At 39.7% G+C, this 13666-nt stretch overlaps 1 protein-coding gene across 1 annotated transcript; it reads right to left on the bottom strand.

Moving 5' to 3' along the window:
• Positions 1-1752: 1752 nt before the first annotated feature.
• Positions 1753-8781, bottom strand: LOC122661199 (transportin-1-like). The gene is made up of 5 exons (XM_043856539.1): positions 8520-8781; positions 7043-7330; positions 2256-2345; positions 2040-2117; positions 1753-1903 (listed from the first exon to the last, which is right to left on the bottom strand). Exons 1-5 carry the CDS (start codon positions 8694-8696, stop codon positions 1775-1777), a joined length of 762 nt encoding a protein of 253 aa, XP_043712474.1. The 5' UTR covers positions 8697-8781; the 3' UTR covers positions 1753-1774.
• Positions 8782-13666: the final 4885 nt, after the last annotated feature.

The following is a 13666-nucleotide window of genomic DNA, read 5'->3' as shown; positions in this document are numbered from 1 at the left end:
TAGTGCACATTTTATTATAATATTGAGAAAGGACAACTCCAACTGCTTGGTAGAATGAATCTTCTGAAGGAGCTCATAGCACTAGGCGGCATTTCCGACCTGAGAATAGGTGTCCTGAGCTGTCTTCCAAATCTTGGCAACCGTATCAAGGAGAAGGTAACGCCCGGCAATTTCTTGGTCCATGGAATGAACCAAATAAGATATGACCAAGAAATTAAAATTCATCCATCGATCTTGTGCAGGACCAGCCTCTGTAGGCCTGACAGTAGTTCTCGTGATGTAGCCAGAGAGACCACGGGAACCAATCGCGAACAAGCAAGAACGAGACCACAAGAGATAGTTGCTGCCATTTAATTTGATGGGATTCACTGGAAACGGAAGAAAGTCACGTTGCAACGAACTATCAGGGCCAGAGGAAGCATAAGTGATCTCCGAAATGTCAGGCACGGTTAAGGGTGTCAATTTGGGACCGGAACCGGGAACCGTCCCAATACCGTCCCGCTAAAACTCCGATCTTGACCGTCCCATTAGTAAATGGGACGCATGTATCTCGATTTTGTACCGAATGATAAATGGGACGGACGGTTCGGGACGGATTCCCGACGGTACAGATGCATCAAATACCAATAAGGTACTGAATGGTACTAGACATACTAGTACCGTTTAAAAAGAAAAATATATAAGATCTTTTTTTTTTTTGGAGGAAAAATAGGATATAAGAATTATATTTATGATGCATTAGGGACGGGACAGTCGTAGCTCTTGAAGTCCCGCCTCTCAAAATCCTGGTTCGCTACTCTCTCTCCTGCAAGCAACTTCATGTACCAGTTTTTCTTTTTTCCACTCGTAGTACCATGTGACAAGAATATGTGTGATAATAAGGTTTTATTTGGAAAATCAAAGAGGAAAACATAATCGGATTTTTCGATTAGGAACAATTAAACTTCTTCCTTTTCTACACGCCTAGAACCGTTTAGGAACCGTACCGTCCCGCCCCGCTAGTAATCGGACTGGGATCTAGGTTTGGTCCCGTTAAATAAATGGGACGGCATCGGGATTGACACTTTTGATACCGGTACGGTACCGTCCCGTCCCAAGTACCGGAACCGTCCCAATTGACACCCTTAGGCACGGTGGCTGGAAAAAATTGCATGAACAAAAAATAGCTTTAAAATAACCAGATCATATAGGTGGGAGTCAACTCACCACCAAGGGTGTGAAAGAGACGGCGGCAAAGTGGGAGAGGGCTCCCGCGAGAAGGAAAGAAGGCCGAGAGGGGTCGCGGGAGGCTGGAAGGGGCGGAAAGGGGTAGCGGAAGACCTGGAGGGGCTGGCAGAGGTCAGCGGAGGGGTGGTGGTGGGGGCGGAAGGCTGGCGGAAGAGTGGTGGTGGTGAGTGGTGGCCAGCAGTGGTTAGGTTAGGGTGAGATCACGAAAGAAAAAAAGAGGTTGAGAAAAAAAGGAAAAAAAATCATTGCCCATATTCCCAGATGATTTTTGGCTCTGATGCCATGCTGAATTCCGTGAATACTGACTTGAGTCAGAGTGACTACAGCCATCTTTATTTATAATGTAAAGAAGAACATTCTGAAATAGGTACAAAGACATAATTACCCTAGGACAATTTTACCCGTGAACCCATATTACAACAACTTGTAAACAAGCATGCTTTTTAACGTATGGGAAATTAACCTAAACATGAGACATGCTAACCATCTAACATATCTGTGAAGCGCAAAACATTTTTCATAATATTGAAGTCACATGCACTTAGTTTCATAGTTCATACCATTCCAACAAAGAAACAACAAGAGAACTACTTACCAATTTTCGCACCTCTGCAGAAGGATCATGTGCAAGAGCAAACAAACCTTGGACGTATTGATCCATGGATTGAAGTAGTCCCTGCAAAACAATAACAACTCATGCTGAATCATGGCAGCTGTAAGCCTGTAACAACAGAGCAACAGGTCCAGTGGAAAAGAAGGCGGGAACAAATGTCAGATATTTAAGAATTAAAAAAACCACTCAAAACACTTACCGTGGGCATCAGCATAATGAACTGATTTATAGAACCCAAGGAAAGCTTTCGGAGAGAGGCATGTGGCGACTGGAAAAACTGGTTGAAACAAAGCGAAGGGTCTTAAGACAAAGTTTAGTGCAGGGCAACAACTAGTCAACTTCCAAATGAACATAAATATCATGAAGAAAGACTTCAAACTATGCAATATATGACTGCAGAAACGCATTGAGTCACCTGGAATAATCTGGGTAGAAATACATTGATTGGGCGTTCTGCTAGGCCAGGCACATCTGAATCAAGCTCCTGTGGTATATCCTCACAAATCTGAGGTGCATCACGTGACTCAAATGTTACTAAACAATCAGAGAGTTCCATATATAACTTAGATTACATCTATCTTTGTTATTAAGAGCCTCATCAAATGATCAAGCACCATTAGAAGCAAATGGACGAGAGAAATATTCAAAACATTTTTGTATAAAGGAATCATGGGAGGATTTTGTATATGAATAGGCAAGTTTTTGTAGTGGGAGGGCAGGGTGAATTGATGTAAGTTTGATCAGGAGGCTCTTTCCATAGAATGTTCCTCATGAACAATTTTGGCTGCTAATGATACAAATATACTTACCTTTTCAGAATTCAGAGAGAGGAAAAAACATAATTGCCCCTATATGGTCCACCATAAAAAATAAAAAATTTTTAAAAAAACTTGTCTCCGCAGTCCACCTACTTTTTCCACGTCACTGATGATGTGGCAATTCCGACCAATGGATAGACAGGGCAAGATCTAAATATCCACATGTCAAATTCCACACTCAAATTCAATCACTTATCCTCCCATGTATGTCCATGCCCATGTATGTCCATGCACCCCTCTTCCTCGGTAGTCCGTGCACCCTATCCTGAGTCGTGAATTTTTCAGTGTTTCATTTTGCCACTTGGCGAACTGCATTTAGGCTGAAATTTCACATGTGGCAAGGAACCTCGAAGTCTTACCTGTCCACAAAATTTTGGCCCCATATGACAAGCCATGTAGCCAAAAAAACGGGTGCTTCCTGAAGAGAAGCTCCTCTCCACGGGCATATGGAAGGAACCTTTGCACCAAAAATAATTTCAAAGCAAACCACGAAACGGAATAAAGTAACCATCAGATTCGGGGTCCAACAATTGAGGCCATCAGAGACTCAGAGGTACCTTCATCAGTTCAACTATGCCTTACAAAACAAATAACTGTAAACTGTCGAACCCCGACTATATTACCAGCCTCATTTCCATACTTGGACCTTGGGGGTCCTACCAGTAAAGAACACTATCAAACTTAAATTCAATGATTGTGCTATAGACCTCTAGAATTGGAGGAGCTTTTAGGGACAGTAAGAGCACAGTGATCCAAGGCCAAGGGGGTAGCTCAGTTCGCAAGGACTACGCCTCACAACTAAGAGATCATGAGTTCAACTCGCCTTGGGGCCTATCTATCAATAAAAAAACGAGCACAATGATCCAGCCATTTTTAACCCAAATACAAAATTGCGGTTCAGTGGGAAGTCAAGGTAACTGCAGAGGGAATGCATCTTTAATAGTTGAACTCTGTAATACTGGATTATTAGGGGCTTCCCAACTAGAAGCATGAAAGAGCTTCTTGCTTACCACCAAAGGTTCTTCATGCTCAATAGAGGGGGAGGTTTTGTCTGACTTATGTGACCAAAATTGCATCTACAACCCAAGATTTCCAAAGCTCACTGCTCTTCCCCTCGTCTGGAGCCTCCTAGCAGTACCAGAGTCGGAACAAAAAGAATTTAATTCTTATGGTCCAAATTTACACTCAGAAAGCTTGACCTTGACTCATTCATGGGTCTTCTGGCAGACTTGAGTCAGATTCAGTTAAATTGCAAAAGCAAAGGTCTTCCTTTGGTCTCAAGTTGGCCGTGTATCACTGGACCTAGGAATCCAAATACAAATCCATGGACGAAATTATTCTGCAGTGGCTGGTTTCTTTTCTTCATGTACCACTGGGGGGGGGGGGTGATTAACTCTTCAACATTAAAAGGGCTCCTCTGAGCATTCCCACATGAACATCTCATTTATTAGCTACAGATAGGCAATTGACTCACAGATGAGCTAACCAAGAAAGAAGTAAGCAGGAACACTACATTTGTTGGGTCTTTCACTCTGCATAAATTTGGTAGTGGGATAATTTTTATACTCTTTCAAGGGACCTATATTTCTTTTGTGTCTAAGTACATTTTCCACCATATTGCTGACAAACACAAATTTAGTGAGAAACTTTGTTGGAGATATGGCAGTGGTGTTGTCATTGTTGTCAACACACTCGCAAAGTAGCAGTACTGGAATGACAGTCAGTGCTGGAAATGGTACACAGGTGACATGACAGTGTTCACAGGTGTCAGACAAGGTTTGACAGTGTTCTCTGATGATGCACAATGTTTACAAGTGTTCTGACAGTGTTGGACATGTCAGACAGTGATTTGACAGTAGACAGTACACGGGTAGTGTATCTTATAGTTTGGCAGAGTTTTAGTGGCATTCGGCGATGTTTGGTAATGTTTGGAGGTCTTTGATAAGGTTTTGATAGCATGTGGAAGCCTTGGGTTATGTGATGCGAAGTTTGAAAAATGACTTCGTAGGTTCATGCAGATGGATGCGTTGGAGCAAATTTCAGCATTCCAACTGGCTGAATTGGAAGATGAATGAACTGAGAAGTTGTAGAGCAATGAGAGCATGCGCATGCATGTATACAAAACACATGGGGACACATTACGGATATGAAGATGTGTTGCTGATGTGGCATTTGATGTGCCAAGTGGAACATGATGTGGCATCCGAGATGTCCATAGTCGCAGCCAAGGCTCAAGGAGTCACATTGCCTAGGTGGCAGCACAAGCCATACAAGCAGCCACCCATGGCACAAGGCCACGGCTCATGGCCGAGGTAGTCATGCCATTCTCATCACCAGGGGCCACGCACAAGGGCACACTAAGCCTGGGTCAGCAGCATCATGTGTTCTCTGCGCGTGCACAAGAATGTCAAGGGCATGGATCATTGGGCCATCTCATGGTGAAAAGGCCTTAGGCTGAAAATTACTATGCCATGAGTTGCTTCTGAAGTGTTAGAGATATTGCCCATGTAAATGGCTTTGAGGGGGCTGTCAGCAATTCTCAGAAGTTGAAAAAGATGCCTTTCTATGGTGTTTAGGCGGCCGGGTATATAATGCCTCATGAACCGCAAAGCACCAAATCAGTTTCCTTAGCTGATTAGCACATGCAGTCATGCGACTCATGCACAATTGGTACATTTATGATTCCTGGTATATTCCCTCATAAAGAATTAGAGCTATTAATGTTGATTCAGATCTGACGGATATGAGCCTTGATTATCTACTAGACTCATGATCCTTGTTTGGGTGTGAGGCATGCGCACAGTGCACCATATCTTATGAAGACAATCCGAGGGCTCAAATCTAATCCGAATGTTTGAAGCTCCATCCAATGGCTGATATTCCAGCCGGTCATCAGTGATAGTACCCTTGTCACGAGAGATCAATTCCACCCCCGCAAAATGACAGTTTTGCCCCTCCAACTTAGAAATACCATATCTCACTCATTTTAAGTCCATTTTTGCTCATTCAAATTGCTATCTTCTTCATTTGCTAAGAAGAACATCACTGTCCTGCTGGAATGAGCATTTTTTGAGGTCCTGCCCAGGTTTTTCAAGAAAAACTTCAAGAGGATGGATTGGGATATTATGTATGCATTGAATCACTTCAACAACTTCTTTTGGATGCATTGAAGCCACATTGATGTCCTAAGAAGGTTGTGCAGCCTATTGGAAACTACAAGTGATTCTTGCCAAGAAAAGAAAGTGTTTGCAAGGAAGAGAGAGAGGTGAGGGTAGATGCTTGGGGAAGATTAAAATGCATTGCTACATTAATTTGAAGCCTTCAAGACCATGAAAAATGCTGAAATGATGAATGTGTGTGTGAGAGATGTGTTTGTTTAGAAAAGAGAAGGAGAAGAGGGGAATTGCAAGTTTGTGTTGGAGACGTCCATCATTGGCAATTCCAAAGATTGTGGGTTACTCCGATTAAGGTAATCCACCTTTGCATTTCCCTATTTAGTTGTATTTCACATGTAGGCTAGATGTTTGTAAAAATGACCATGTGAACGTTTTATGGGGTGATTTCTATTTCAGAAATTGTTTGGGTTGATTTTTGAACCTTATTTCAGTGAAATAGAAATCAAATGGAATAGAAATTCTGAAATAGGTGAGGAGATGTTTCAATTTTGAAATTGAAATTGATTTCACTCTTGCTCTTTAATGAGCACATGGTTAATTTGATGGGCAAAGTAGTAGTTTCATGTTAAAAATAAAACACCACCCTTCTTCTTCTCCTTGTGGTCTCACCACCACCATGCCCCCACCACCTCCCCGCAACAATCGCCACCATCACCTTGACACCAGTAGCACCACCACCACCCCTTTCTGGCCCCACTCCGCACCACCACTCTCTCCCAAAGAAATGTAGAGAATGTTCTCAGAAATTAAACTATCACATGGATTTCTTATTCTTGAAATATTTCAAATTGATACAACTAAAAAATGTTAATTTCTTGACTATTTCAGGAAATCAATCCAAAATTGAAATAGAAATCATGCCAAATCTGGTCTAAGAGAGCTAATTACGGCATGACATCCAAATAACCTGTAAAATGGCGTACATAGACACTAACACCAGTTCTCTAGATGTGACATTTTAAGCATATCAAAAAGTGTGATTCTGACATTGAAATCTTATGCCAAAAACCAAAATGATATTTCTTTACGCAATGTTTGGCATATTAGTGTTGGTGTACCTTAGAGAACTTAACATGTTAACAAAAAGAATGAGTGAATACACTTCAATAAATAGAAACAAGTAAAGTAGGAATTTTTAATGTCTACAGGATGATTCTTTCAGTAAGCTACAGAACAAAATCCTGCACGGTTGATTGGTAGCACTATACCTTTGATAAAGCATCCATAGCACCTTCCATATGATTTAAGTCATTGCTGTCTAAGCACTGGACAAGTGCTTGCAAGAGCTCTGGCCAACCAAACACCCGTCCTTGTTGAACAACAACACTAATAACTGTTCCGACTGTGGATCTTATATGTCTATCTGCGGCTCCCAAGCAAGGCAACAGCTCTGATTTGATGTATTGCTGGTGGGCAGGTGCCATGGATTTGAAAGCAGTCCTCAGATTATTTTTTAAAAGTAAACCAGCTGCCTGCCGAACTTCTACAGATTTACCCTGTTTGAGCAGCATATCGAAAATATTCAAACCCAAAAGATGAAAGTATCGTGACGTAAATAATATAGAAAAGCTCAAAAATATATCCCAAAGCAAGAAAATATTGACTTTGGGGCCCACAAAACAGAAAAAATACGTAAATGACAATCTCAATCCTCAAGCATTCAAGAAAGAAATTATACAGAGGATCAAGAAATTAAGAGAACTCCAACACCATTAAAAATAAATAAATTACAAGCAGACCTATGCAAAGAGACCACTGTGATTAAAGCGGATATCAGCCTAACTTAAATATCCAAATCTTGCCAAGACTGAAATATGGACTGGGTGTATTATAAAAGAAGTTGCAGTTATGCTTCTCAACCACCACCCACCCTCGATCCCAAAAAAAAATAATAATAATAATAATCTATAACGCAATTGTGTAAGACGATCCCATTACAATCTTAATTATAATGCCCTTGAAAATGTCATGGTTAAGTAAGATCATATTCTAGAAAGTGTTCCCAAATATCTCAAACAAACATCCATACAAGAGGAGGCAAAGCATGAAGCATCCATCACTATAGTGGGTCTTTTTCCTTTTTCACTGTTTATTTAATTTACTTCTAAGTATGCAATGTTATCAAGTAAGTAGCAACATCTTGGCTATGAATGCACTCAAGCATCCTATAGCATTGTTAGATGTGAGGGAGGAAACAGGGAAAGGCCGATATCACTGAAGAACACAATCATCCAATAGAAACGCTTCCTCATCAACATCAATCCAATATTGAACCCCTCTCGTTAAACAATCACTTGCAAGTGTGGAGAGGCTCCACCCTCTAGGAAAAAATAACCTTTCAGTCCCGAATTTTGACCTTCTCCCCCAGCAGACAGAGCTCTTCTCCTTTCATCTCTACCCACACTCCTTCACCATTCCAAAGTGATCAAAAGGAGGCTCTCATGCATGGAGTCAACCAATCTATTCCCATGAATTCATTCAACAAGCATATAGAAACACACCCGATTCTTAATTTCATCAGTACAAACCAATCCACTACACTCAAAACACCAAACCCGAACTTAAACTGAACAACAACCCCTCCACCCTCCCACCCAACCCCAATTAAATCAACCAGAACCAGAATCCACTCAAAGAAAAAAAAAAAAAAAGATATCATTTGCAACAAACAGTTGATCGGAGTACCTCGGCATGGGCGAATATGAAAGCGAGATAGTTATTGAAATCAGGGAACTGACTGCAGTGCTGAAGCTGCTGCCAAATCTGAGGCTTATCTGAAGTAGGAGAGATGTGCTGTTCAAGTAACCCACAGATCTCTCCCAGACCTTCCTGCTGAGGCAGCCACAGAGCAGCTGCCGCCATGTTCAAGCTAGTGCGGTCGTGTGTAAGGTTTTTGAAGGATGCAAAGACGAACCGAAAGAATCTAGCGTTCAAATTGTCAAAAAAATCTATAGAGAGAGAGATGAAAGACGGCAATCGATATTAAAAAGGAACGAAATTTTCGAGAGCGATATGATTATGTGTAGGTAATACGGAGGGAATTGGAACTTTTCGCTTTTGCTCTTGCGGCGGCGCGCAGTGAACGTGTTTCTGCGCGCTTTCGGTGATGTCTACGGTAAAAGTTTTGTCGGGCACCAGTGTTCTAGCATGGATAATTTTAGCCGTTGGATATGTAAATGATGTTTACGGGAATTGATTTAATTGTGGGGGCCACTTGTTTGATTGATGTTTCTTCATACGTTGGATCCGAATCTACTTAACACCTAATGCTTAAGGGATCATGGGAGGGGTGAGTTTGAAAATGATTCTAATCTTGCATTTAGTGAGTTTGAAATGATTCTAATCTATCTACCAAAAAAAACAAAATGATTCTAATCTGGCATTTCTACGCTAAGTAGTCACTCTCAACATTTGAGTTCGGACATGTTTTTCACAACTTTAACCTGTTATCATTGCTCCAAGCAATGGCTCTTTGTCTTGAACACCCACCCTATAGGCTATAGCCAAGGGCATGGATTTAGTTCATGGTATTAATGACGGTATCGGATATTGATGATATCGACACCGATACATCTTGGTCATACCAGGTTGTATCATACAAGATCAAAAACCCATTTTTTGTTAAAAAAGTAAAAATCCAATCAAATTTGTATTGTATCAGTCGACCTGTGTCAGTCAAGTATCGATATCGGTAACAGCCAATCCATTTACAATTCCTAAGGGTTGATAATATTCATCCATATTAGTGAGCTTTCTAAATTCATGATTTCTCAAGTGGTATGGGTATATAATGTAAGTGCCTAATTTTTAACCCTAAAATGAACATGTTCTATGAGACATTCTACGTTTTATTATAAGGCTTAAAGGTCGCAGTACGTACATGAAAATAACTTTGCATGTCGTCCTGAAATTAATAACCGTTGATTTAAACCCATTGAATCTAAGTCGTTAAATTATTTTATCTCATTGTACCTCATACAGGCTGTGATGATGATCTCTCTCCCCATCACTGTGTTTGCACTCCTACCTCGCCCTCCCTTTTACTCCCACCTCGCCCTCTATCCCTACATGTATCTTCCTCCCACCCCACCTCTCTCTAGTCTCCCCCCCCCCTCCTGCCCTCTGCATCCCCTTACCCTCCTCGCCTCTGCATCCCCTCCCTACTCCACCTCTCTGCAGCTCCCTCCAGCCCTTGGGCATCTTAAACCTGTATCCCCCACTCCAACCCTAGCTCTCGCCCCCACCACTGTCCACATCCACTACCATCACACCCACAACCATTATGAGCAAATATTTTTCCCCCCACTTCACCGTTATCAAAACATCCTCCATGTCTATGAGATCTATGACTAAAGTCAAACTTCAAAACCTTGGAGAAACTGGAATATAATTGCAGAAGTTGCAGGCTTTAAGAAACCCCAAATTGTTGGCTAGAAGAGAGGAGAGATTTAGATGTGACCTACCTTCAGATCTTAGTAAGTTGGGTGAACGTATGCTCTGCTACCACTCACCCTTATTATTATTAACTTTTTTGGAAGGTGGTGGCACAACAAACAAATTGTAAACCATTCATTCAAAATAGATGCACTACCAGTGAAGGAAAAATTCCTTCTTCACATTGTAGTCTTGTTTCATCATTATACTCGCATCCCTTATTTATGAAGTTGAAATTATTCTTTCCTAATGCAATCCGATGGAAAGATGACCACGGTGAGGGAAAAATCAGTCCATAAAGATTAAATTAAACCATTACTTAGAATTTAATAAAGGAGGAAAAAGTTTTCCTCCTCCATTTGGCCATCTGATACTACCAGTTTCGATAATGAAGGAATTCCTCCTTGACCATGGATGAAAGAAAACTTGATCCTAATAAAGAATACTCAAAATTTTCTATTCATACATGATGGTTGTAATGGCCATAGAAGTCTTAATACATGTATCAGTACTAGTATCACATTAACATATTAGTATTAATATCACATGTGATTAAAAAAAATTGTAGGGATTGGACAAACGATTAAAAGCCTAGGGAATTATTGGCCAATGAATGCTGTTATATCTTTTTAACTTTTAGCCTTTGAAAACCTAGAAGGAATCAAAGGGAAGGGAAGGAAAGTAAAATTGGTTTTATAAACAAAAAATGGTAATCTTCCCTTATCGTGTGGCCGTACACTAGCGCAGAGACAAATGAGAGGATGCACAAGGCATTGTCCAGAGGGATTTTTCATTCAGTAGAGGTGCAGGGCGTTCATTTTAGGGAGGCTATGTCTGGACGCAGATGACACACGACAAGGCAGTGTTCTTTTCGCCTTTATTAAAAGTCCCTATTTAGTAATAACAACAAATGAAAAAGATCCTTGCCAAACAGTGTGCAGTCTGTGCCCAGACAGAAGATCGCATGAAATGACGCCTCGGTTACTCAGTGCTCCATAGCCTCTGTTGGCCCCATGCTTGTGCAGGGTCCACACAGCCTAGCAGTGATCTTCTACCCTAACAATAAATTATGTATACAGTCCTGTACATACACGGCCATCGTTGTAGCATTTTTTGTTTTTTTGGAAATGTCGTTGCAGCCATCAGATAGATATAAAGTGGCTACTTGTAATACATTTTTTTTGCCCCTCCCCCTACATAATGAAGTGTAGCCAAACACACATGTATGAAAACCAACCCAGTCAATAATTATCCTTTTCAGATGTGATTTTTCTTTTATTTTTCATATCCATGGGATTTGAATTGGATGTAAAGTAAAATTTAATAACAAATTTTGAAAAACTGAAACCAAACTTATTTGCTCTCTGGTTCTGTTTATTGAGCCTTTCAGTTTGTTACCTGGAAAATAATCATAACAATTGAGATGTGTTAGAACAGAATGACTAATTGCCAGTGAGGGGGAAAAACTTGTTATTAGATTTTACTCTACTTTACATCCAATTAGTCACAAAAAGCCAAAGTAATGTACTACTTGGGGCTGGGGTTGAAGATGGATGTGATAATTTTCGAGAGGAAAAAAAGATGGAAGGAAATGAATTAATCTGACTTTAGCTATAAGTTTTTTCGTTGCTGATGCCGAAGTTGAAGTGAGGTAATAGTGTAATACTCGATCTGTTGTTACCACATTTTATAGTAACCACAATTTTGGTTCAGGAACAGGTCTATGGAAAATAGTGAAATCAAAAACGAAAAAAAAAAAAAAAGGTGCTTTAGTACAAGAAAAAAAGAAAAAGCAAAGGATGACTTGCAAAGAACTTGCACAACATCCATACCAAAAAACTGCAGCATAAAAAGATGCGAGTGCAATTAAAAGCAATCTTTTTTTTTTTTTTTTGGTAAAACAATTAAAAGCAATCTAACACAACATGATAGGAAACCATTAAAAAAATTCCAAGCAGGAGCAAGAGCAATGAATGTAGAATTCAGAAAGAAATGCAAAAGTTACTTAAAGGGGGCTACGAAATTCAACCAATTCATTCTACCCAAATCCATGCATCCAAACATAGTTGTACTGATCAAATACTCTTACAAGTGGATCTAAATAACACCATATAACCAAGTTTCAGTTTAATCACGCATGACGAGAATAAGCTTATGGACCATCCCAATCAATTGAATCCTAAAATTATGGAACCAAGCAACTTAGTCTTTCAAGTATTTCTAGAAAAAGCTATATTGTGATTGCCTCTATATCGTAGCCCATCACCTCCCTGGACCAAGTAAGAGTTCCTGAACTCCATAACCAGGATATAGACAATGTACTCCATTACACAGCACTGAAATAACATTTAAAGGCGAGGCTAGTCCACCATGATCAGTTTTTGCAATAATTAAAAAAAACAAAAACTTACAGAAGGCAAAATAAAGTGAGGACTTCCACTTAGAAACATGTACCAGTCTTGCATCAGGTGAGAAATCAAAAGCCTGACTTTGAAATCCAACTGTAGTTTCAACTAGCACAATGTAGCAAAATCTACTACTGTAGGAGTCGGGAAGAAACTCCAAGACCACTCGTTGAAGATTGTCACTAACCATATAATACATACCAAGCAGCTTTCTGAGGCTACCTTTTAGTTAATTAATCAAGGCATCATGCTCTTCACTCATTTGCCAGAAATGAGAAACCTAAAAAAGTGGAACAAGTCGGCTTTTCATCCCCTTGGAAAAAAGATGAACTTGAATTCACGTATATACTACAGTATACAACAACAACAACTCATCCTTATCCCAACTTAATGGGGTCGACTACATGGATCCAAACAAAATAAAGTAGGAAAAACCGAGTTCTAACCAAAAAAGGGAAAGAAAAGATGGGAAAAGAGAGATGGGAAAAGAGATGAGAAATGAAAAATGGAAAATGACAAATGAAAGATGAAAGATAAAAGAAAGAGACACAACCCAACACATAATGAGAATCTTCAGCTAAATGGGTTCTGCTACATGGATCTTTGCCCTCCAATAGGCTCTATCCGAAGTCATACTATTCTGTATTTTACATCTTTAAACAACAATCAAGTGTTTTCAAATGCTTACCAAAGCCACAATCCTATGTTAAGCATCCTCAGATAAGGAGAAACACGTGAAAGGAAATAGAATAACCGTAGAAATTCATCACAAACATGAAAGATAACACTTAAAATAAAAATATAAATAAAAAAAAGGACTCAGATAAATCGAAAATCAACTGATGATCGTGTATATATATATATATATATATATATATATATATATATATATATATATATATATATATATATATATTTATTTATTTATTTATTTATTTATTTATTTGATTAGTAGCAATATCTATAACAAGAAATACAAAAGAATTGAAGGAA

Source organism: Telopea speciosissima, chromosome 5 (assembly GCF_018873765.1).
Source record: "Telopea speciosissima isolate NSW1024214 ecotype Mountain lineage chromosome 5, Tspe_v1, whole genome shotgun sequence".
In the NCBI taxonomy this organism is placed as follows: Eukaryota; Viridiplantae; Streptophyta; class Magnoliopsida; order Proteales; family Proteaceae; genus Telopea; species Telopea speciosissima.
The sequence above is the reverse complement of the archived record's forward strand: the minus strand, read 5'-3'. Positions and strand labels throughout refer to the sequence as shown.